This window comes from Artibeus jamaicensis, unplaced genomic scaffold (genome assembly GCF_021234435.1).
Source record: "Artibeus jamaicensis isolate MK-2021 breed Jamaican fruit bat unplaced genomic scaffold, CSHL_Jam_final contig_335, whole genome shotgun sequence".
In the NCBI taxonomy this organism is placed as follows: domain Eukaryota; kingdom Metazoa; phylum Chordata; class Mammalia; order Chiroptera; family Phyllostomidae; genus Artibeus; species Artibeus jamaicensis.
Window position 1 is genome coordinate 2,467,819 of NW_026521800.1, and position 22,712 is coordinate 2,490,530.

At 43.1% G+C, this 22,712-nt stretch overlaps 1 protein-coding gene across 1 annotated transcript in view; it reads left to right on the forward strand.

Annotated features, from left to right (window-relative positions):
* LY86 (lymphocyte antigen 86) overlaps window positions 1-22,712 on the forward strand; it is a 68,177-nt gene that overhangs the window by 42,282 nt on the left and 3,183 nt on the right. Inside the window, exon 4 of the mRNA XM_037158669.2 lies at window positions 21,263-21,315. Coding sequence (XP_037014564.1) covers window positions 21,263-21,315 — 53 coding nt within the window. The remainder of the gene's footprint in view (window positions 1-21,262; window positions 21,316-22,712) is intronic.

Below are 22,712 nucleotides of genomic sequence, written 5' to 3' on the forward strand. Positions count from 1 at the left end.
TGCCTTACAGGGTGGGTGTGAAAATCAAATGAAATACGCATATGAGGTATCTTACAAACAGAACATCACATTAATGGTAACATCTTATTTATAAAAACAAAGGGCTGGAAACAAAGAACTAACAGCTTCCCCACATCCATTGCCATTCAAAGTGTTTCCAAGTTGCTCCTCAGCAGTCTCTTTACTGGCAGGGTTTCCTCAGTAGAGCAGTGGACTCTGAAAAAGAAGAAATTTAAAAAAAAAAAAAAAAGCTTTCTAAATGCCAGCATTTTACTGTGGCCTTTCTCATTTGAGTTATTGACTGGTGGGGCACCAGGTGGCTAAACTCAAAGTAAAGAAGTATAAAACCCACTGTATCATCCCCTCTTTCTGCAATCCCTAGCCCCCACCCCTGCCATACATACCTTAGAAGAGCCCTGGAAACCCACCCCAGCTGGTGTGCACCTTTCCTCTCCTCTTTGTCCTCACCCAGTGTCTTCACTGAGGCCCCAAGGTGCCTCTGTTTATTCAACCAAAAGTTGGGTCTGATCTGTGACTGTTCTTACCCAGAAATTTTTCTCTTCCTTCTTCTCTGTGTCTCCTTCCTATTCCCATTGGCCAAAGGGGAACATGCCCCTAACCACACACCCCAGAGACACACACTTATCTATTTACCTAGTCAAGGAAGCCAGAGGAAAATCACCCAAATATGCTTTTTAAACAAGAGATCTAGAGGCAGTTGGGGCTCCCTGCCCATCCTGAAGATGCAGACAAGGGAAGTGTGTCTATGCCAGAAAAGAAAAGAGGGAATTTAAGAGAGTGGAGGCTGGATGAAGCTGGGTAGACTTCACTATGTTGTGTAGGTGACCAAGTTCAGCTCAGCCCTCCCTCCTGACCCTTCTCTCTCAAAAGTATGTAATGTATGTATAACTGTATCATGGCACTTGTCGTATTGGCCTGCAATCTTTATTCCCACTTGTTACCCCCAATAGACCATCGGCTTCTTGAGGATGGGTAGCATCATCACATTTTATTCCCAGGATCTCGAATGTACCTGACACGTGGGGAGTGCTGAATACAGCAAACAGACAGAATGAAAAAGCTGACATTATTACCACTCACACAAGGCACAGTTCTGGGAGCTTCATACCCAGTAAGTCATTTACCCCAACTTTGAGAGTTAGCACTATGACTACTGTAGCTTTATAGATGCAAAAGTGAGGCACAGACAGTTGTAAGAACTTGCACCAAGCGAGAGACCCATGGCTCAAGCCCAGCCAGGCTGGCACCAGGGCCCCAAATCTCAGCTTCTAAAGCAATGAAGAAACAACAAATGGATGAATGTGTCTCTTGGCCAGAAGTTTATTTAAAAATAATTACTCAAAAACTCTTTCTAACCAGTGATATGACTTTGTTTCAGATTGGGGCATTTTTTTCTACCTAGCTAACCTGCCATAGAATGATTAGTCCGTTTTCTCTGAACTTACTGAAAGTACTTCTGATTAATTAGGAGTATTTCCTCAACATGAGGAGCTGTTCATTAGCTGCTCCCTATTTAGTTTTTCCTACCTGCCCTCAGCCATTGTCTCAAACTCCTCAATCCACAATTAGCCATTTTTTCCCTCCCTCCCTTCCTCCCTCCCTTCCTTCCTTCCTTCCTTCCTTCCTTCCTTCCTTCCTTCCTTCCTTCCTTCCTTCCTTCCTTCCTTCCTTCCTTCCTCCCTTCCACACTAAGTCCCTACTGTGTACCAAGCACTCTGGGGAGCCTGAAGATGAACCAAAAAGGTTTCCCCTTCAAGGACATTTATAATGACCAGGAGGAGATCAGAGATCCACAAAGTTGCTTCCTTCCAAGTTGCTGTGTGTGGTGTGTGCTTTGAAAAGGTACAAACAGAATGCCGAGGAAATTTGAGTTATAGTTCATTCCCAATAGGTTCAACATGATGGAATATGAGAAATCTGGGAAATCAAACAGAATTATTTTCCTGTTTGCCTTAAAGCTATTTGAAAGTCTGTTATAGGCTTTTCAGCATTTAATTGTGTATAGCATAATAATGCTGGTGGTCTGCACACATTTCTGATTTTAAAGAATGTTTTGAGGAACTAAAACATTTCAATAATTAAGTAATAATCCCTGAGAAAGACTGACAATTTCATAGGCTGCCACGCAGAGCCAGAGTCTATAGCCCTATCTCCCGTGTGTACTTGTGCTTCCAATCTTTTCCCAAAATAAGTATTTTTGAACCCAAACAGATATGTTTGAAAGTACTACCAGCTTAGTTCCTACTTCCTTCTATTCCCTGGATCAAGTCTCCCTGTCTCCTTCCTGGAAGACGTAAAAGACCTCCTAGGTGGTTTTCCTACTTCCTTACTGCTGCCAGGAATTAGTCTTCTCAAATACCGTTCTTTCTGATCAGGTTAACCCCCCTTCCCACCTGACTTCAAGGTTATCATTTCCATGGAACAAAGTCTAAGTTCTCTGGTGACCAAAGTTCACTGCAGATTTAACTTTAATCAGCTTTTCCAGCCACATCTTGGCTCACAGGCATCTTTGGCAACAGCTTTATGAAATCATTTGCCACTGCCTGCAACACCCTGTGTTTTAACACACATGATGCTGTTACGAGGCTTCCCTTAGCCTCTAGTACCTGTGCCCCACTTCTCTTCCATCCTGACCTCACTCAGGTATCACTTGCTCTCAGAAACCTCCTCCAACCTCCAACCAGTGAATTGTTCCCTCTGGATGCCCCCGAAGCATCCATTCCCACTTATCTCAGCCATAATTATATTTTGTATTTTATAGTTATATTGTGGGTATGTGTGTGCATGTGTCCCTTAAAAGCAGACACTTCAAATTTTGAACTCCTTGAAGACAGGACTGTGCTCCTCTGTCTCTGCAGACTCTGCAGACAAAGAGAAACTGGCACAGAGTAAAGATGCAGTAAATATTTGTTGTATTGAATTTCATGTGACAGGTTGAATGCAAATATGCTACCTCAAAAGTGATTATCTAATGATGCTTATGTGTGCCATGAAAATACAGGCACACCGGAACCCAGCAAATAGTAAATTATCTTGATTCTCTAAGTTTAAGAATACCTCTCCCCCCAACCCATGAGTGGTTTTAATTGAATTAATAAAATAGGATGGATATTGCCCCCCCTAAATTAATGGATCCAATTCAGTTTAGCAGTTCAAAAAGCTGGTGATTATGTTATTCAAATGCTGGACAGCCTTTCAGAAGTTTATTTGCTTTATTGCTATGGAGTTGATAGCTGCATAGGCAGTGAGAAGCCAGAACTTGGGAAATTGCCAGGAAATTTCATATAGTAAAAAAAACAACAGAAAAGTGATATACAAATGCTGCAGGAACAAATAATTATGTAAACAACTAAACCAAAGAAACTAAAACCTTAAATTCAAAGGCCTCTTTGGTTACCAAATTTCTTAACCTGCCTTACCAACCTACTGCAGGAATGATGCTATTGAAAATAAGTGATGAATTCTAAAAACAGAATTAACAGCAAAACACACCATCAAAGAGAACAGATATTAATCCAAACCCAAGCACAAGATGCCTTTGACATATTAAGCAGAAAGCAAAGTCCCTCTGGGGTTTGCAGGTCCTTCTCAGCAGAGCAGTGAGAACACTTGGCATCCGTGGTGGGCAGCCCGTTGTGTCAGTTCTAGCTGAGTTGTTTGATCTTCCCACAGCAGTACAGCGCGCCCTCTGCAACCTGCGTCCCCACTGGCTATTCTCTGAGCCAGACAAAACTACAATATGGGTCAAGCTTAGGGAAACTGTGCGAGCAAAATGTTCTGTTTTCTTCTGCATCTTTCCCAGCTCGTTCTGAGGCAAGAAAGAGCACACTGAATTTGAGGGCTAAGTGATATTCTTTTGGCATTGTCATTTATGGTGTAATTGGTAATTTGGGAAAAACAGCTTATATGTGTGATCACAGGTGATTGGCTAAATAGGCTATTGTTCAGTCAAGCAAAAGTACAATATGCTGTGCATTTAAATTACATGAAAATAAACTCATACGGGTATTGTTAGGTAACCGAAAAGGTTGCTATAAAAGATTTATCACCACTGCATCCTGTTTTTATTTAAGTGTGTGTAACTGCAGATCTTTATTTGTGTCTTTTTTTAAATTTCTTTTGCTTTTATAATAAATTTATATGGTTGCTCCTTTAAATATTAGTTGATGGTTGAGAAAACTGCGGAGGATGAATTCTCTTTCTCCATAGAGTAAGAGTTCTGAATAAATCAGTACCTACTAGTTAATAATATCTGGAGTTAAACAGAATGTTCTGAATCTGAGAGTTGCATAGAATGTCAAGGGATCATATGCTGTGCAATCTGTATGCCTTCTCTAGGATTCCCCCGCCCGCTGTAGCTCCCTTCACTGAGAAGGAATCAAAGTGGGTTCCTGTTCTACTTCCTGCTCCATTCGTGCTGGTTTAGGGCTCCCCTCTTCTCTGCTGGTCATACCAATTAACCTGCTGTATTTGATCTTCATGCGTTTAAACTAGGTCCATCAGCTCCACATCAATTTTTAAGACTAAATTGGAATTAAATTTAATGTACTCAATGACCACACCTAATTACTAACCCTAAGAAAGGAAGCTGCAGTAAACTTCCTTAATATTCAAGTTAAAAATAGTAATGCTGGTAGAACCACTGTGTGGTTAGTTAGCTTTGGTCTGGTCCACAGTCACAAGCTGTGCCATTTCCTGAGGTGATCTCAATCTCGGTTCCATGTTAGCTAGTCCCGTGCTGTTGTGGGTACACATCAGTTAGTCCTATGCTGTTGTGGTAGTTACACTTTTGTTAGCCACACATGTCCAGCCATGGACACATAGCTGATCTAAACTGAGACGTGCCATAAGTGTAAAATACTGATTCAATATGAAAAAAGCAAAATATCTCAATCAAATTGTTATATTGTTTATAAATTGAAATGATATAAGTTCAGATCTATTGAGTGAAATAAAATATATCATTAATATATTTATCAACCATAAAGCATATTATATTGTCAAAATTAAGTTTACATAATGAAATGTGCATATTAAAACAGAAAATAGGCATGTGGTCATCATTATGTTTCTATGGGCAATGATGCATTATAATCTCCCATTAAAATTTCCAGTATCCCAATACCACATACCCAGGACCATCAAATCAGAATATCTGGGGTAAGACTCTAGCCAGGTGATTTCAACACTCAACCAAGTTTTAGGAGTAGGACCTTAGCCCCAGGCAGGCATTTCACGATGATGACCGGCATTACCATAGCACTTAGTATGTGCCAGGGACCTTACCCATCATATTATATGTAATAACTACTTTACTGCTTGCATCAACCTTATGACCATTAGAAACTATTTTTATTAGCCTTGTGTTAACAAATGAAAAATTGGGACCCAGAGAGGTTAAGTAACTTATCTTAAGTTACCCAGCCAGCAGGCAGTGGAGCTGGGTTTCTCTCCAAAAAGTTGGACTCCAGAGATTGGCCATTAATTTGTCTGCTATATACTCTCTTTGAACATAAATAAAAATCTAATGGAGAAATATAATTTACTTTATTCCTCTACGAGGACTGAAGAAGAACTTAAAAGTCATTACCAAACTTTAGAAATCAAATCATCATCTTTGGACATAACTAGCCATTATTTAAGGCAACATTTCTCCATGTGTGGTCCCCAGACCAGCAGCATTAGCAACATCTAGAAAATTATTAAAATTGCAAATTTTAGTTTCTACCTAGACTTACTAAATGAGACATTCTTGGCTTGGGGCTTAGAATTCTATTTTTATCGAGTCCTTTGAGTCGATAACTTTTTCTGTAGAGGGCAAAGGAGTAGATATTTCAGGCTTTGCAGACCGTGTGGGCTCTGCCTTCACCCTGTGACGGGGGCTACAGGCAGCGTGGGAATGGCCTGTGCCTGGCTGCACACCGACACGTCCTCATGAACACGAGTATCTGAAATTACACTTCATGCAATTTTTCCATATCTTGAAATACTATTCTTCTTTTGAGGGTTCTTCTACCCTCTAAAATATGAAATCCATTCTTAGCTCACAACTACTTTTGCAGCTTAAATCTGAGAAAGACTGCTCTAAGGTAATGAGTACTGGGGCTCTTAACCACAATTATTGAGCACAGGTACCCTCTGGCTTTTACTTGATGAATATTGGCCTAAGGTTTAGGAAAAATTCAGATCCAGAGGTTACTTAGGAAAAATGTAACAACTTTGCTTTAACTCTGTTTTGCCAGTGCGAACAGTTTAGGTTTGGAGCAAAGAAAGTGGACTTAATGCCCTGGCTGGTGTAGCTCAGTGGATTGAGCACGGGCCTGCGAACCAGACAATCGCGGTTCGATTCCCAGTCAGGGCACATTCCTGGGTTGCAGACCAGTTCCCTGCAGGCCAATTCCCAGCAGGGGACGCATGAAAGGCAACCATACATTGATGTTTCTCTCCCTCTCTCCTTCCCTTCCCCTCTAAGATAAATAAATAAAATCTTTAAAAAAAAAAAAAAAGAAAGTGGACTTAACACAAAGACTGATGAGAGTCAGGTAGCAGGGAAGAAAGAGCACCTTGTAAAATAGCCAGAGAGCAGGACTGATTGTCTCCTCTCCTCCCCACAGCAGCCCATTTATAGGCTGGAAACAGGCCCATCCTTCTGGAGGATCACCTAATCTCTGATCCTCAGCTGTAGAATAGGAATAAGCACAATTTTTTGTTGGGTAATAGTGGAAAACTAATATAAAAAGAGGCATAATATGCCTGGTATGTTAGACAGTATGCAATAAACATGGCAATAGCATGTCTCTGCTTCCTCACTAATCTGAGGGACCTTGAGGCAGGGGCCAGAGCAGCTTAAGTAAACCATGGCTGCTTTGTAAACATGGTCTAGGGTCTTCCATGGAAATAAGCCAGAGGTGACGAATGGCTCAAACCAGCTCACCCAAAGCCAGGGGGCAGCTGGCACAATACTCTGGCCTGCTCAGATCCCAGAATTTCCTCACTGATGACTGCAGTCTTTTCTTCTTGTGTGTGTCTGTGCTGTTTGCTTTCCTCACCTCAGTCTAAGGTTAGCCCCTGACATTCTCAGTTTCTAACCCTGGCTTGACTACCTTTCAGAATGAATGACTGTGGGACTGTCCACCCCCTTCAGAGAAACCTGAAGCCTACTCATGGAGCGAGGTCTATCCCCATGGCCACAACAAGATGATCTCACTATCATCTGACATAGGGACTTTTCCCAAAGTCTGGGTTTGTCAGCACTAAATAACACCACACACGAGACCCCTACAGGCCTATCTCACTGGTAAATGAGTTGAGTTCACCCAGTCTCTTTTACTCTCTTCTGATTTATCGAAAGGTCAACACACCTTGATGTCCATTCTCAATAAATGGGGTTCATTTTGTTCAACAGGTTTCCTAGGATATCCCACCTCAGTAAGAGGAGAGTGAAACAGTAAGTGAAATAGGACAAAAGTTTATTGTAGGACTTACAGTCTGGAAAGTAAGAACAAGCCCCTCCAGGACATGCTCTACCCAAACAAAACATGCAGGGTGGGGGAATTACTCAAAGAACAGGGTGGCTCATGTTTTGACTGTCTAGAATATGTTGTGTAGAAAGGAGATTCTCAACTGGAAATGAACCTGGAGATTTGGGAAAAGATCCAGATTAAGACCATAAAGTCAATAGAATGAAGACAGGATTTTTACTCTTGATAAAAAAGTCACATCGACTGTTAAACTGGGTTCTGCCTGAGCGGCTGTGAGGGCCAGCTAGGGTAGGTCAGCTGAGGCAATGGACATTGGTTTCATAGACTAAGTAACAATTGGTTTTCACAAATGATTTGTTTCATGAATTGACTTTCAATTGTACATACCTTCTTGACAAAACCAACTGATACTAAAGGCTTGGAGGAGTTAAATAAGTCAATCGTGTGTGTATGTGTGTGTGTGTGTGTGTGTGTGTGTATACACATTGGATACATGGAGTATGATCATAAACTAGACCTGTTAGTCAAGGACTCTTCTTTGGGGCCTTGACAGTGGTGTATGACATGGTTGAAACATGATGAAAATCTGAGAGGACTTCACCTTGCATGTGTGTCAGAATCCCAGAGAGATGCAGGAGACAGCAGGCCCCGTGAGAACTGTGGACACATGGCACACCTGTCCCTGGGCATGTGCACTAACCCCTTTTGGTAGGAGCAGAACCCGCCACAAAATACACATGCCAGATGTTAATTTACTACACTTCATGTGGTTTCTAAGATGCAGGGAAAATGGTTATGGACTTAATTTTAAATGCATTTGGAAAGCTTGTAATTAAATATTACCATGGCACATTTTGCTGGCTGAAGAATTATGTACTTGAAAAAATAATTGCTCCCTGATTTATCTTTTCTGTAGATCTGAACTTTCCTACATTAAGTCTTTGTTCAAAGTGGGGAGTATATCATAATTAGGTGAACTTCATTATATGACAGAGTAGATCCTCTGAGAACTGTATTTAAAATCTGATGTGACATTGCCCACAAGGGAGATATTACCTCTGGTAGAAGCTAAGGGATTCTGCAATAATACTGGCTGATTTTACATATACAAATAAGACCAAGATAAAGGCATAGTGGATATCCACATTGGCCACCTCCCTTTTTATTAACTAGAAGTGATTCTCATCTGTCCTGCATCAGGCTGAACACCTGTGTCTGGCCATCCCCAAAGTATCATTAATTGCATAGCCTTCTCAATCTCGCCATCTGTAACTATTCAAAATTCAGTCCTACTAGCAATTCAGATTTCATTGGCTAGATTTCCATTGCCCTAGCTAGCTCTGTTTCTCTGTGCTCCTTTTCACAGATCTATAAAATGGAGGAAATTGGGGAAACTGACTAAATTTGGAAAAATTCCCACAAATGCTCTCTGCAAAATGCCTTACACATTGCAGTGCTTTAGTAAAATACAGTGAAAGACCCACCTTTCAGGGAAGTTCTACCTTAATGAAGCTCCACCACTTATCCATGTGGACAACCTGACAATCTCCAAAAACTACACCCACAGCCGCCACCCCTACAGTGGGTCTTGCTGTTCATCTGTGTTACAGCCACCAAATAGACATTAACAAAGGCCTGCCCCAGGAATGCAGTCATTGGTTTCTGCTACAAGAGTGTGGCAGACCCTGGCCAGCAGAGTCTGCCTGTTGTGGCTGATGGCGAGAATGAATGCACAGGCAACAACAATCCTGTGGAGAAAAAGGAGAACAGGCACGACTATTCTCTCAAGGGGAGAGTGCCTAAGGGTGCCTGGGCCACTCCCTCAAGAGGAGAGTGCCCTGACCCTTGCCTAGACAGGCTTTTATTGTTTTCTTGGGGTCTTACTTCAGGGAAAGATTTATTATCTATTATATAGAATATTATTGTCTACATTTTAGGTATAATCAAGACAATAAAAATAACATGCAAAGGAGAATGGCGATGAGCTGATTAGCTCTGTCCTTGGGAGAACTCATACAGGGTTTGGATATTACCTTGAAGATAGACAATACAGATTTGTTGCTTTAGACCAGGGTGATGGAGTTTTAGCAAGAGCAAGCCATAACAATCTGTATGCATTTTCTAGGCCTGATTCCCACGGGAAAACTCAGTTTGAAGGTCTGGCTCCTGCCCACCACTTCGCATCTGTAGGTTTTCCATACAGAGCTGAGTCACATTTGTCAGGCCAAAACAAACTGGTCACCTACACAAGAGAAGGGGAATAGCAGCTTTATCTGAGGCTGCAATTTTAAAGCATGTCTTCATGGGGGTATCACCTCAGTCCTACCTATCTGTTCACCTTAATTTCTGGGCCATTTTAGACCATCTGCTTCTACAAGCGTATTTGCTTCAGGCTTGCTGCTGCACTGGTCCCTCACTTTATTCTCACACTCTCTATCCCAGGTTCTGGTTCCATCCTACATCAACCGAGGCAAATAGCCCTGATGACAAAGTGGCTTCACTGAGAACTCGTGGTTTCACTTCCCATAGATGAATCAATGGATCTGTAGGGGGAGTGATGGTCCTCTGTCACCTGGGAAATTATAGTGTTTTTCCCACCATCATCATTGGCACTGTCATTCTGTGATGGTAGACAGCATGCTACCAAAACCAATATTATTCTTTTTTAAAAGACTTTATTTATTTTAGACAGAGGGGAAGGGAGGGAGAAAGAGAGGGGAAAAAAAACATCAATTGTGGTTGCATCTTGTGTGCCCCCTACTGGTGACTTGGTCCACAACCCAGGCATGTGCCCTGACTGGGAATCGAACCAGAGACCCGTTAGTTCACAGGCCAGCACTCAATCCACTGAGCTGCACCAACCAGGGCATCAATATTATTCTTAAAGAGTGTTCTGTTGGCTGCCAAATCAACACCTGCTTTCTGATGCTGTTGGCCCAGCATCAGAAAGCAGGGGCTTGCCTGGCTCAGTGGTTCTCAAACTCAAGCATGCGTCAGCACCCCCTGGAGGACCTGTACCACCACACACTGTTGGACCCACGCCCAGTGTGCAATGCAGTACATCAGGAGAGGAGCCTGAGAATTTGCATTTTTTACAAGTCCCCAGGTAGGGTTGATGTTGCTGGTCCAGGGCCCACACTTTGAAACCACCAGCTTAGCACATAATAAGCACAGGGTTTGAAGCTAGACCTGCAGAGCGAACCCTTACTGCCACTTGTTATTATGTGACTTCAGGCAATTTACTCAGTCTTTCTGAGCCTTAGTTTCTTCATCTATATGATAAGGAAAATACCCATAACCTTGCAGGATTGTTGGAAAGATAAAATGGGATAACATATGTAAAGCCATTAGAAGAGAGTTTGGCACACAGTAAATAGTGAATACGTGATGAATGGTCACTACTTCATGCAGCTGACTGGGGATTTCTCAAGCAGGGGCACTGAGTCCCTGAAGTCATCCATCTCAGAGTGGAAGTCTGCATTTTAACAAGGCCTGGAGAGACAGGACAGCCTTTGAAGCCTTCTTCCTGAGAGGGAGCAGAAACTTGACTTTCATCCAAGCTGCATATTTTCTGACGGCTGACAAAACGGGGCTGCATGGCCCACTAGCAGCTCTGGGGAGAGAGCCCTGTTCGCAGCTTCTCGTGGACTCGGGAAGTGGAGGCAGCAGCTCCTCAGCCCGCCGCCTTTCTTCTCTTCATGTTTTATTCTTTGTCTGCATGCTTCAAAATATTTCAAGCAGCAGTGGATCCCTGCCTGTGACTTCTGGGCAGCTACCACTGCTAAAAATTCAGGAAGAATCAACAAAAACAGTGGTTTAGTATTGAATTGGCAGAAAATACCTATTCTTGCACTGCAAAAAAAAAAGGAAGCAACGGTCACCTTAGAGAGGGCACCAGTAATAACCAAGCTAAAGAGGACTTTTTCTTGCTAAAAGACAAAACAAAACACGAAAGGAAACACATCACCTATTAAGGAGTCCTATAGCCCTGGGAGTTTTCTCTCCTTCCTCAAACGAAAGCCTATCAGTAAGAGCCAATAATACGGTGAAACTGGCCTGTGACACCAATCAAGCATCTATTTTAGTAGAGCTCAGCATATTGAGACTAATTATGACCTAGGACCAGAAGCATTTTTAATTTTTTAATACAAATTCTTGGCCTTCTATGGAATTTCATACGTCTGGCTCAATGACTCAAACACTTACGTTTAATAATCATTAGGCAGCTAATTAAGGAGGCCGACTCCCCCTCCTCCATGTCACACCCTGAACTGAGCCCACAGATCACTGGTATTTGCATTTTAATAAACACCCTGAGAGCTCTGAGCGTATGGACCCCAGAGGCCCCCAGTCTGAAAAAGGCTACTCTCTGTCACATCGACTTCAGTTTCCAATCACATTGCTCTTTCCTGTGACTGCCCAGGTTTCTGGAGAACAGTTCAATGTCTTCTCTTTTCTCCCATGACCATCGTCTTCATTGCCATTTCTGGGAATCCACTTAGCCCACCGATTCACAAGTAATACTTTGAGAGTTATGCTAAGTGGTTATCCACAGAAATCCACAAATAGGTTGGTAGAGAAAAAACTGGAATTCTCTTTCCATCCTTATTGCCAGAGTTACGAATCTCCTGGAGGGAACCTGGGCAGTAAAGGCAAAAAGGAGAAATAAAGTTGGAAACAAATCATTTCACTTTTTGAGCCTCAGTTCCTCCTCAATGACTCAATAATTGGCCCCTCCAACACAGCAGCTGCTAGCCACTCCAGGCTACTGAGCACCAGAAAGGCGGCCAGTCCAAAGTGAGGTGCACTCTAAATGTAGATATGCACTGGGTTTTGAAGACTGCAAAACAAAGGATAAAAATATTTTTAAATATCTAGTACCTTTTATATTGATTATATATTAAAATTATATTTTAATTTTTGGCTTAAACATACATATATTATTAAATGAATTTTACTTGTTTCTTTTTTCTATTTTTCAAGTGTGGCTACTAGAAAAATTTAAGTTACAAAAGTGGCTCATATTTTATTTCTATTAGACAGTGAAACCTAAAACTTCACTGCCTAGGACGGTAGCCACCAGTTACATGTGGCTATTTACGTAATTTACATTTAAATTAAACTTAAAATTCAGTTTATCAGTCCCATTAACCACAGTTAAAGTTCTTAACAGCCACATGTGTCTTGTGGTCACCACATTGGTGATGCAAGTGTGGAAGAGCCCCCTCTCTGCAAAATGCTGTGTTAGCCTCCACCGAGTAGTTCCTATATTGCTCTAAATGTTTTTTAACAGTCTGTCCTGAACGTGTATGCGAAAGTTTATGTTAGCGATTCTATTCCCTGTCCCAGCTGTAGGCACAAGCACCTTCCCTTCTGTTCAAACCCTAGATTATGCTACAAAAAGTGGAAGCAGCAGGACCACGAGTGAATCAGCGTGGAGGGGTTCTCGTTTAAAAGTCATAGTTGATCCATCACAAGCACACAGTGGATGTTTTAAATGGCAGAAGTTCTCTAGTAGTGAAAGAGCATAAAGAAGATCTCACCAGCCTGCCTGAATGGACAAGTTAGCATAGGCCAAGCTAATTTGTGTAGTAAGCCAAACTCTAATTAGATACGTATGAGCTCCCAAGCCCATTGTGATTCTGACAAGGACCAAAGCAATGATTCCCAGAACACACTAACCCTACGTACAGTCAGAGGGTCCAAATAAGATGGAAATAATACTGGAAATAAAATTGAGCATGTTCTAACCATAGAGATCCTCTTAGCAATAGAAATAGTCCTACCAATAAAAGGGTTACCTGACATGACAAGGAATCCCAAAGTTTCTGAACTCAGTTTATCAGAGCACACTTTATTCATCGCAGGTTCTCTGTTCAGTGACAGTAAGACCCCATCCAATGGAATGGAGAAAACAGACCCTGGGGCTAGCTGTGCACCTCTCCCCTCCTTTCCTTGCTCCCTCTCTCCATTCTCAAACTCACTGCCTCCCTCACTGCCACCCACCCACTCCTGTTCATTCCCTCTCAGCAGCAGCTATAGTCTTCACCTCCTTGTTCTTGTTCCTCTCTCAGTCCCTGTCTTCTCCCACAGAGACAATCCAGGGCATCCATTCTCCTTCCTGGAGCATGAATTCAGAGAGCAAAATTCAGAGAGCAGGTAACAGGGTGTTCAGATTTACCTTCTGGGCCGGGTGGCTCCATCATCAAAAAACAGGCCCAAACACATCGGCAACAGGTTTCTAGGACCAACTCAGATTGGCCTTCATGTGAATCAAAAAAGGTGCACCTTCCACCAGGAAGTGTTCTTAGTTTAGGGGCTCTACAGCCGAGTCACAGACGAAGACCTGGGGTGAACAGTTATTGAGATGTGATGGGACAAGGCAGGAGTGAGAGGTGAGCAAGAGGGACTCAGAGCCAGAAGAAAGGCCAGGAAGTGAGGTGTTGAAGAGCTGATGCCCAGTGTGGGGAACTCGGGCTCGGCCCCACTGAGACCTCTGGGGCTTTGCAGTGTGTCTCAGCATCGTCACTCTGAAGGTTAGCAGTCTGTGGTGTCTGATTCCAAGTCTTCTAGGTTGAGGCCTTCCCCATGACACCAAGTGCCTGTACATTTTGGTTGCCCCACATGGGTGCTTTGTAACCCACGTGGGGGGGGTTTGCATGTGGAGGGGGCAGGCACGGTGGACAAGGGGATGTGCACAGGTACCAGAACTACCCACAGGTGGGACTGGCCTACCCCGAGGTGCACAGCCTGGCCCACTGTGGAGGGAGCTGGGTCTCTTTCCCCACGCTCTGGCTCAGCCAGGCCTGGTGCGTGTGACTGTATGTGGTATGGCTGCAGGACCACTTCTGAGATGGGACAGGCACACCTATGGCACCACGTTCTCTGGTGGCCTCCATCCAGGAGAGACAAAAAAGAGATGCTTTAGAGGATAACAGGTAAAATGGCTCAGGCAATAAAGAAACTGACAAATTAGGACACACTAAAATATATATAATAAAAAATAAAACTGGGCCTGGTCTTAGCCTAGAGCTACCTTACTCACACTGCCTGGAGTCCAGTGAAATCTTGAAACCTCAAGGTTTCTGGGGCCCCTGGGGATTCGGTCTAGAGGCACATTCACCCCGGCGGAGGCAATGGGTAGTCCTCCAAGTCCCCAGCCCTAAGCAAGTTCATTATTAATTTAAATGATGCCCTGACCAACAACTGGTTCTGCACCCTATGGGATGAGAAATACAACACCCTCCAGGCTCAGAGACTGAAGAAAGCAGAGCTCACTTCAGAGAGCAGGAGTCGGGGGGGGGCGTCGGGTGCTAGGACTTTGCCACCTGCCAGATTTGAGTCTGTAAGGAAACACTGAAGGCAGGGAGAGGAAGGGAGACTGTGTTTAGAGCTCACCCAAATGAAGTGATACACTTGCTCCCTCTCACTCCAGAGACAAGAATCTAGGTCTGCCTGGAACATTCTCCCCACCTCCGTCCTCACTGTGGGAGCACTGCCCACAGGAGCCAGCGTAATGGGCCTTCCTGGACCCTGAGTTCCCCCCACTCACTGTGTTCTTCTACGTCATCACTGTCCCCCAGCCTCTCGCTGGACCACACAGAGCAGCTAGGAGAGGGGCCAAATACTGAGTAAATAAATACATGATAATTATTTTGTAATTGTTCTGAATATACTAATCAGCCTATTTATGATAAATTGAAGTCTTAAGTATGTTATACTGTCATAGCACTCTCATAACTTTTAAAAATTGGACATTTTTGTAATAAGTTTATAAAACCAGAGGAGTCCTGGCTAGTATGATTCAGTGGATTGAGCAACAGCCTGTAAAGCAAAAGATCGCCGGTTCAATTCCCGGTCAGGGCACATGTCTGGGTTGTGGGTCAGGTCCCCAGGTGGGGGTGCATGAGAGGCCACCACACATTGATGTTTTTCTCCCTTTCTTTCTCCTTCCCTTCCTATCTTTAAAAATTAATAAATAAAATATTCTTTAAAAAAGAAGACCGGAGGAAATTTCAGTAACACACTAGCAAGGACTAGGAAAGGGTGGTAAGGTTACCTCACAAGACCCGTGTACTTGGTCAGGCCACCTTTGGTACCAGTTACTGAGAACACAGTGCTGGATGGAGCCACAGCCGGGAGTCTCGTATAAATGTAATCCGAATGCCTCTGGGACCTTTTAGTTCCACAACTTTCAACTCGATCTCCTTTCTAAAAGACACTATGTGCCAACCACGAAGATCTGGGTCAGAAAAAATGATTCACAAAAATGACTTTATGTGTTGAGAACTAGGGAGGTGAATTTCTTTAATCCACTATACATTAAAAACTGGTAAAGGTTTTAAATGAAGGAAAGGAAGAAGTGGGTACAGATATACTGGGGTTCTTTTTATAGTACTTGGAGTGTGAGAATGTTAATTAAAGAAAAACTCAGAATCAGAGAGGATCTGAAAAAGGAAGAAGCAAGAATTTAATTTTAGGTGTTGTTTCATCAGGGTTTTTTTTAAAGACAGTTTCCTGCTTTGCGTACAGCGATTCTCAGGAACTTCATGGGGCCCCAGAATAGCTCTGGTTGAAAGTGTAAAGTGTTTTATATCTAATGACACTCTCTCACCCCAGGAAAGGACCCCTTAACAGTAAAGAGCACAAATTAGCACATCTTTGACCATTAAATGAGCACAAAAGAATGTTTACTATCAACCCAATGGTATTCTTCAAAGACCCATACTCATCCATTTTTCTTAAGGAGAAATTTTTTTTTAAAGAAAGAAACAGTTTTTAGTAAGTTGTGTTCATTGGCTTGGCATAAAGGTTCCCAAAGCTAGTCTTGGGCTGTTCCTCAGCATCTGCCAAGTGAGTTTTCACTATGTCATATCCACTGAACAATAATATAATTAATGGCTTTTGTTTCTACCCTTACTGGGGACCCCATTGTGCTCAGTGAGTTCACATACAAGTTCTTAAGTCCTCTTAATGCCCTGCAAGACAGGCATTCCTATTTCTACTTTGCCAAGTGAGGAAGCTGAGTCACAGGATGGTTAAGCACATTGCCCACCAAGACTTAGCTAGTGAGTAGGAGAGGTGGGTCCTGGTTCCAAGTCTGTGTGCTTCCGAGGTCTAGTCGTTTGCACCATGCCACCTTAGAAGAATAAGCAGAAACAAAGAGTGGGTGTAACGCATGTCCACGAGAACCCAGTCAGACCAGACATGGATGGGAACACCCAGTTCCCATCCTTGGACTCTGCTCCTGAGCCGTGCTGTTCATGCCAACGGCAGTCAAAGTCCCAGAGTTGCAGGAGATAGAAATCTATTCCACTCAACAAGAGCAAAGGCATTTTCTTGAAAGGAGTCACAGAAGTCACGGGAGTCACAAGAGTCAGTGAGAAGGCTGCTGTGCCAGGCAGAAAGTAGGCAGCTCTAGGGACTGGTGAGTGAAAATGAAACAAACTGTCTTTTGCCAGAATACATTGGCTCCAAGTTTCTTTGTCCCTTGGCTCAGACTGTCCTGGTTTGGGTTAGAGAGTGTCCACTGGGAAAGAGACAATTTCCTAAAATGAAATCGTGTACTGGGAGCTGGAGCACTGTACTGTTCAACTCCAAGAGGCACCACTCACCTGGACTATAATGTGAATGGTATGCCCCCCTGTTGTGCAACACACCAGAGGCACATATGAATCCCAAGGAGACCCCCTGAACACTTTGCACTTATTGGATACACTGCCCATATACAGCACATACTCCTCACACAAGAACTTTCTGTACAGTTTAGTTATTGCATCTTCTCCAGGTGAGCTGGAAGATTCCTAAGGATAGGATCCAGAATATTAACATCTCTATTTCTAACACCATGTCATACAGTAGTTTCCATAAAACTCATTACATCCACAACCAAATATATATTTCCTTTAAAAAACGAATGGACCAGTATACACAGTGCAATTAAACAGGACTCTCAGCCATCTGGCATATACCATATTTGCATGTTTTCCTTGCAAGTTACCAGGAACTGGCCATGGAGGCAAAGATAGACACGTTGAGGACATGGGCATTTAACAGAAGCCAAACTCTGTGTTAAGAATGACTGTCTAGTAGAAGTTCCATCTCAGATTGACCTGGGGAGGCCTCATAAAGAAGGATCATCCTCAAACTCCTAGCATTGTTCCACATGGATGGCTGCTCATGCACCAGCCACGCTGCCCCTGGCCCCAAACCCCTTTTAATGTGGAGTTTGGTCTGTCTCCAAATATTTATGGAATAGGTGCTGTGTGAGGCAGGAAGTCCCTTTGTCGTTAAAAGAGCTCAGTAACTACCATCAATGAGCATTTATTCAGCTCCATCCTCCTCCATCATCCCCCCACCATCCTTCCACCCTCACCGCCAGGTTGGTTCATTCCCTAGTCCAGTCTCTGGTGTCAGCACATCCCAGCCCAGGCCCTTTCCACAGGTTGAGGACCGCAATAGCAGGAGTGAGAATGAAGTTGGTTGGCAAACCCATGTCCTGACTCCGGATCTCTTCATTCTATAACCCTATTCGATAACCATACACTGCACCCTGTTGTGTGTTAGACTCTGCAGTGTACTTGGAACCATGCAAAGAAGAAGGCATAGAAGCCCATTGTAGTGAAGGAAACAATCCTATAACAAAGGATTACAATTCTGGGTGGTCAATGATTTAAAAGTTTCACATAATAGTCTCATATAGTATTATACCCAGCACCTAGAAGAATGCCTGGTGTATATTAGATGGCTCCCCAGCAGTGTGGATTGATGGATGAATATATTAATGGCAAATACTTACTGGGTGCTTACTAGATGCTATTATAAGTTTTACTTGTATTAACTCATCCATCGATATTCATAAGAACCCTGTGAGGTGGATGTTATTATTACCCATATTTTATGGTAGGGAAACTGAGGCGCAGAAATGTTGGGTGACTTGCCCAGTTAGTAGGAGGAAGAGTCAAGATTCAAGCTCAGCCCAACAACAGTCTTGCCCCAAAGTCTGTGCTTTTAGCCTCTGCTTCTAGTACACTATGTGCACGGTGCCGGGAAATCCCAGCAGAGTCAGTCACCATCTGAGGAGCTGCACAAGGTTCCATCCTTTCTGCTGACTTAGATATTGACATGGATGGTCTCACCCATAAGACCATGATGCCTCAGTGCCTTCACTTCCTTACTTCCAACAACCACTTCCATCATTCCACCTCAACCACTGTCACCCATGTCAACTCTGCATCTTATCATCACCAGTGAAAGCACCACTTCTGAAATCTCATTGCTAAGCCTTCTGCCCTCCTGCTTCACCATATCATCCAGCTGCCCATTCTAGGACCTTAAATGCAATACTAGAAAATCCATTAACTGATCCCACCACTGTTTTTGCTATTAATCAGCTCCTCCTCCTTCATTTTCTTCCTTACTATCCTTAGATTCCATGCCGTTTTTATAAGCTTTCCACTGAATCTATTCCTAGCAGCCTTGCCTTTCTCTCCTTATCATTTTTGTCCAGAAAAACTCAGACCCAACAATCCACCCTCTCTGGTTTTGCATCAAAGCTACTGAGTATTGCTGAGAAAAAACACATCTGAGATAACCAGAGTATCTTTAAATTCATGGCCACGAACCTCAAAAAACACTCAACATTGCCTACTGTGTTTTTCAAGTAAATTACTTCCCCACTGTCCATAACTATTATATACCATTTTCTTACTCCTCAATGGACCAGAGTCCTCACCCTCAGTTTTCCCTACATCTTTGCCCGTGACCTTCACTGAGAACAGAACTAAACAGAGCAGCATCCTGCCATTTGTCCATTGGCCTTGTAGATTTACAAGTGTATCTACATCTGAACCTTTTCTGCCTTGTTTTGTCTCCCACAACTGTGGGAGCAATCTCTGTGCTCCTCTCAAATGCAAATCCCTCCCCTCCCTCCCATCTTCTTAAACACTTGTTCCTTCAGTCATTCACATTCTTCTACATCTTTACCTTCTTTGTTTATAAGATCATTCCTTTCAAATGACAAACGCTGTGAAGTGTCTCTCACCTTAAATAAAGAAACAAACCACTCAACTCCACACCCTCCTCTAATTGTCACTCATTTTTTTCTGCTTCTCTCTGTAGAAAAACTTTCTCACTTCCTCACCTCCAAAGCACCCTTCAACCCACCCCATTTGGGCATTTGTCCTTATCTTCTCCCGAGGATCTTGTCACTATATGACATCCATGTTGCCAAATCTACTACACATTTTTTCCTTATCTTAAACAAACTCAGCATCGTTCAGCACAGTCAATCCTACCCTCATTTTTTTTTAAGATCATTCATCTCCTGGCTTCTTTGATCCCACCTCTGCTTGCCCTCCTTTCCACACTCACTCCTTCTTGGTCACATTGGCTGGCTTCTCCTCCTCTACCCGACTCCTGAAAGGAGTGGTTCTGGCCTTTTCCCATTTTCTACCTATTTATTTTATTTTCCTGGGGTGGAGGGAGTCTCATACTATTCCATGACCTTATCACCATATACATGTTAATAACTCCAATATGCATAGCTCTCTCCCTCGCCTCTTCCCTAAAATTCCAGATTCATGTATCCAGCTTCTCTCAAGGACTTAGAGATAGAGTTCTATTATCACCACCCCTGCCCCCAAACATCTTCCTCCCCGGGCTCCCCAATCTCAGTAAGTTGTACCCCTATCTACCCAGATTCTCAAGCCAGAACTTTCCCTTGCTCTCACTTTCCACATGCAACTCATCAGTAAGTCCTGTCCTGATTGTATTCATTTTTTTCTCCATCAGAACCACTACACTTCACCAATCCATCACTCACCTCAGCCACGGCATTTCGTGACATGACATAAAATGTTAAATACCTCCACTATAGGCCTCTCCACACATTTACCATTTGGATTTTTACCTCCTTTTTCCTCAAGGTCCCCAAGGACCTTGTCCTTTTTCCTCAAGGTCCCCAAGGTCCTTGTCTTATTTCCTACCATGTCCTCAAGGTCCTGAAATATCTGTCTTTCCTCAACTTTAACAATCTCTTCTCAGCACAGGCCCCTTTGTTCACTATGCTTCAGCACACTCATCCCCCTTCTGTCCTTCCTTCCCAAACTCTCTTCCATATTAGGGACTTTGTCCTTAGTCTGCTGCCCTGAAGCTCTCTTTTCCCAGCCCTTTAAACAATCACCTCATTCTCCTCCCTCAGAGTTAGCTCCAAGGCCATCTCCTTAGAGATACCTTCCCCGACCAGCCTTCCCATCGGACATGGCATCTCCCCATGTTTATACTTTTAGCAAACATTTATCGAGCACTTCCCATACATTGTTATTAGTGCTTTACCTTGATTAATTCTTTTATTTTTCATGAATGGATGAAGTGGCACTGTTGTTGTCATTACAACCATCTTAAAAACAAGAAAACTGGGCCCAAGAAGACAGTAACCATCCAAGGTTAAACGGAGATCAGAGAGGGTCTCAGGATTTAACCCTGCGTAGTCCGGTGCCAGCCTGGCCTCTTAACCGTCACACCATGTGACTCACTCATATTACCTGCATGTGTCTTTCTAGCACTTCTTACATCTAGCTGCTGTCTTGCTTCTCTGTTTATGTTCTGTCAGTCTCCTCATTAGGATATAAACAGTCTTTGGACAGAGAGCTCTTTCTTCATCACTGGATCCCCAGGTCATGGTGAGCACAGATAATATAAGAAATCGTTTTTGTTTTAAATGGTTGAATAACACTGTGTATGTTTTATATATTTTTCAGAACAGATTTATTATACTGGCCCTGTCAATAATCCTGGATTTGACATTCCCAAGGTAAGGTTTTGGTTTTCTATTTCGCTTTGTTACTTAATCATTCTATTGAGCAGCTTCTTGAAACAGAGGAAGGTGGAGGTGATGGGAGAGAAGGAGGAGGGGAGGAGGAGTAGGAACAGGGAATTGAGCAATTAAACCTTCATAGGCCATCAGTAAGAAAACCATTCCTCCATAAAGCTGATACCTCAAAGTGGGCACTTGCCAATGTTTAACACACTGGTCTGCCCTGTCATTTTGGTACTTAATATTTTATGTCATGTCAGACCCTGGGGGATCTTCTGGGCAGATACTCCCAACTAGAGGGATGCAGGCCTTCTGTCCCTGCAGGACTGCTGTGTCTTCCAGGACCCTGGGCTGGCTGGAGCTGCAGGGCACTCGGGAGGCAGGCAGAGGCTTGCTGTCATTCCTGCTGGTACGGCTGCCTGTTTAGAGCAGGGAAGAAACACACAACCGTGAGGACTTAAATGTTCCCCCAGTTACCATCTTTGCACTATTATTCATGGGCTGCTACCAAGTAAATAAAGTGCCCATGTCCTGAGCATTCACTTGTGAGCCTCACAGCCAAGAGCTGAGTTTTCCTCTAATTCCACCTTTTTCAAAATAATGTGACTTTAATAGATAGATGGATTCAAGCAGCTCTGACATAAACAATACATGTTCAGTATGCTACTTGTGAGAGAATCTTATGGGACAATATAAACATAATCACAAAAATGTAATAATTTTAATCTTTTTGTTTTTAACATCATCCTTTCTGTCTTCCAAAAGTAGTATGTGACTCTGAAAAATGGTCTCCTTCTCCATATAGATTTAAGTTAGTATCATTTCTCTTCTATGTTTCCTTTCTACCCCAGCCTCCGCGCTCCCAGGGTCAAAGCCATCATGTCTCCAGACCGTCTGGGACTCCCACCAGCACTGCTCTAGCAGCTGGGAATTGTCCTCCCTCCCCCCCACCGGGGTTCTTCTCCAGACTCCTCTGCATGCCTTTCAGTACGAATTCAACAAATTCTCATCACTTCTAGAATGTGGGGCCCAAATTCTCCAGATGGAGTTTTCTTTAAATCTTTGTTTGAATTTTTCCCTTCCTCATTTTGTTTCTGACCCCTCCATACACACGCGCACACACACACACACACACACACACACACACACACTGGAGTCTGACTTAAAATTTGCAAACTATTGATTTCCATTTCGCATTATTGAATTTTTTAAAAAGATAAACCAGTTCTCTTTAGTGATTGCTGTGAAACAGAGGGCGAAAAGAACTTCTTACAGTCACAGAATCTCTTTATAAGAAAATCTACCCTAGGTGTAAAAAGCTTTATGCCAGGACACCTGGGTGAGTGCAGTACCTGTGTTCAACCAGCAATGGCGCTCAACAAGACTGCTGGCCA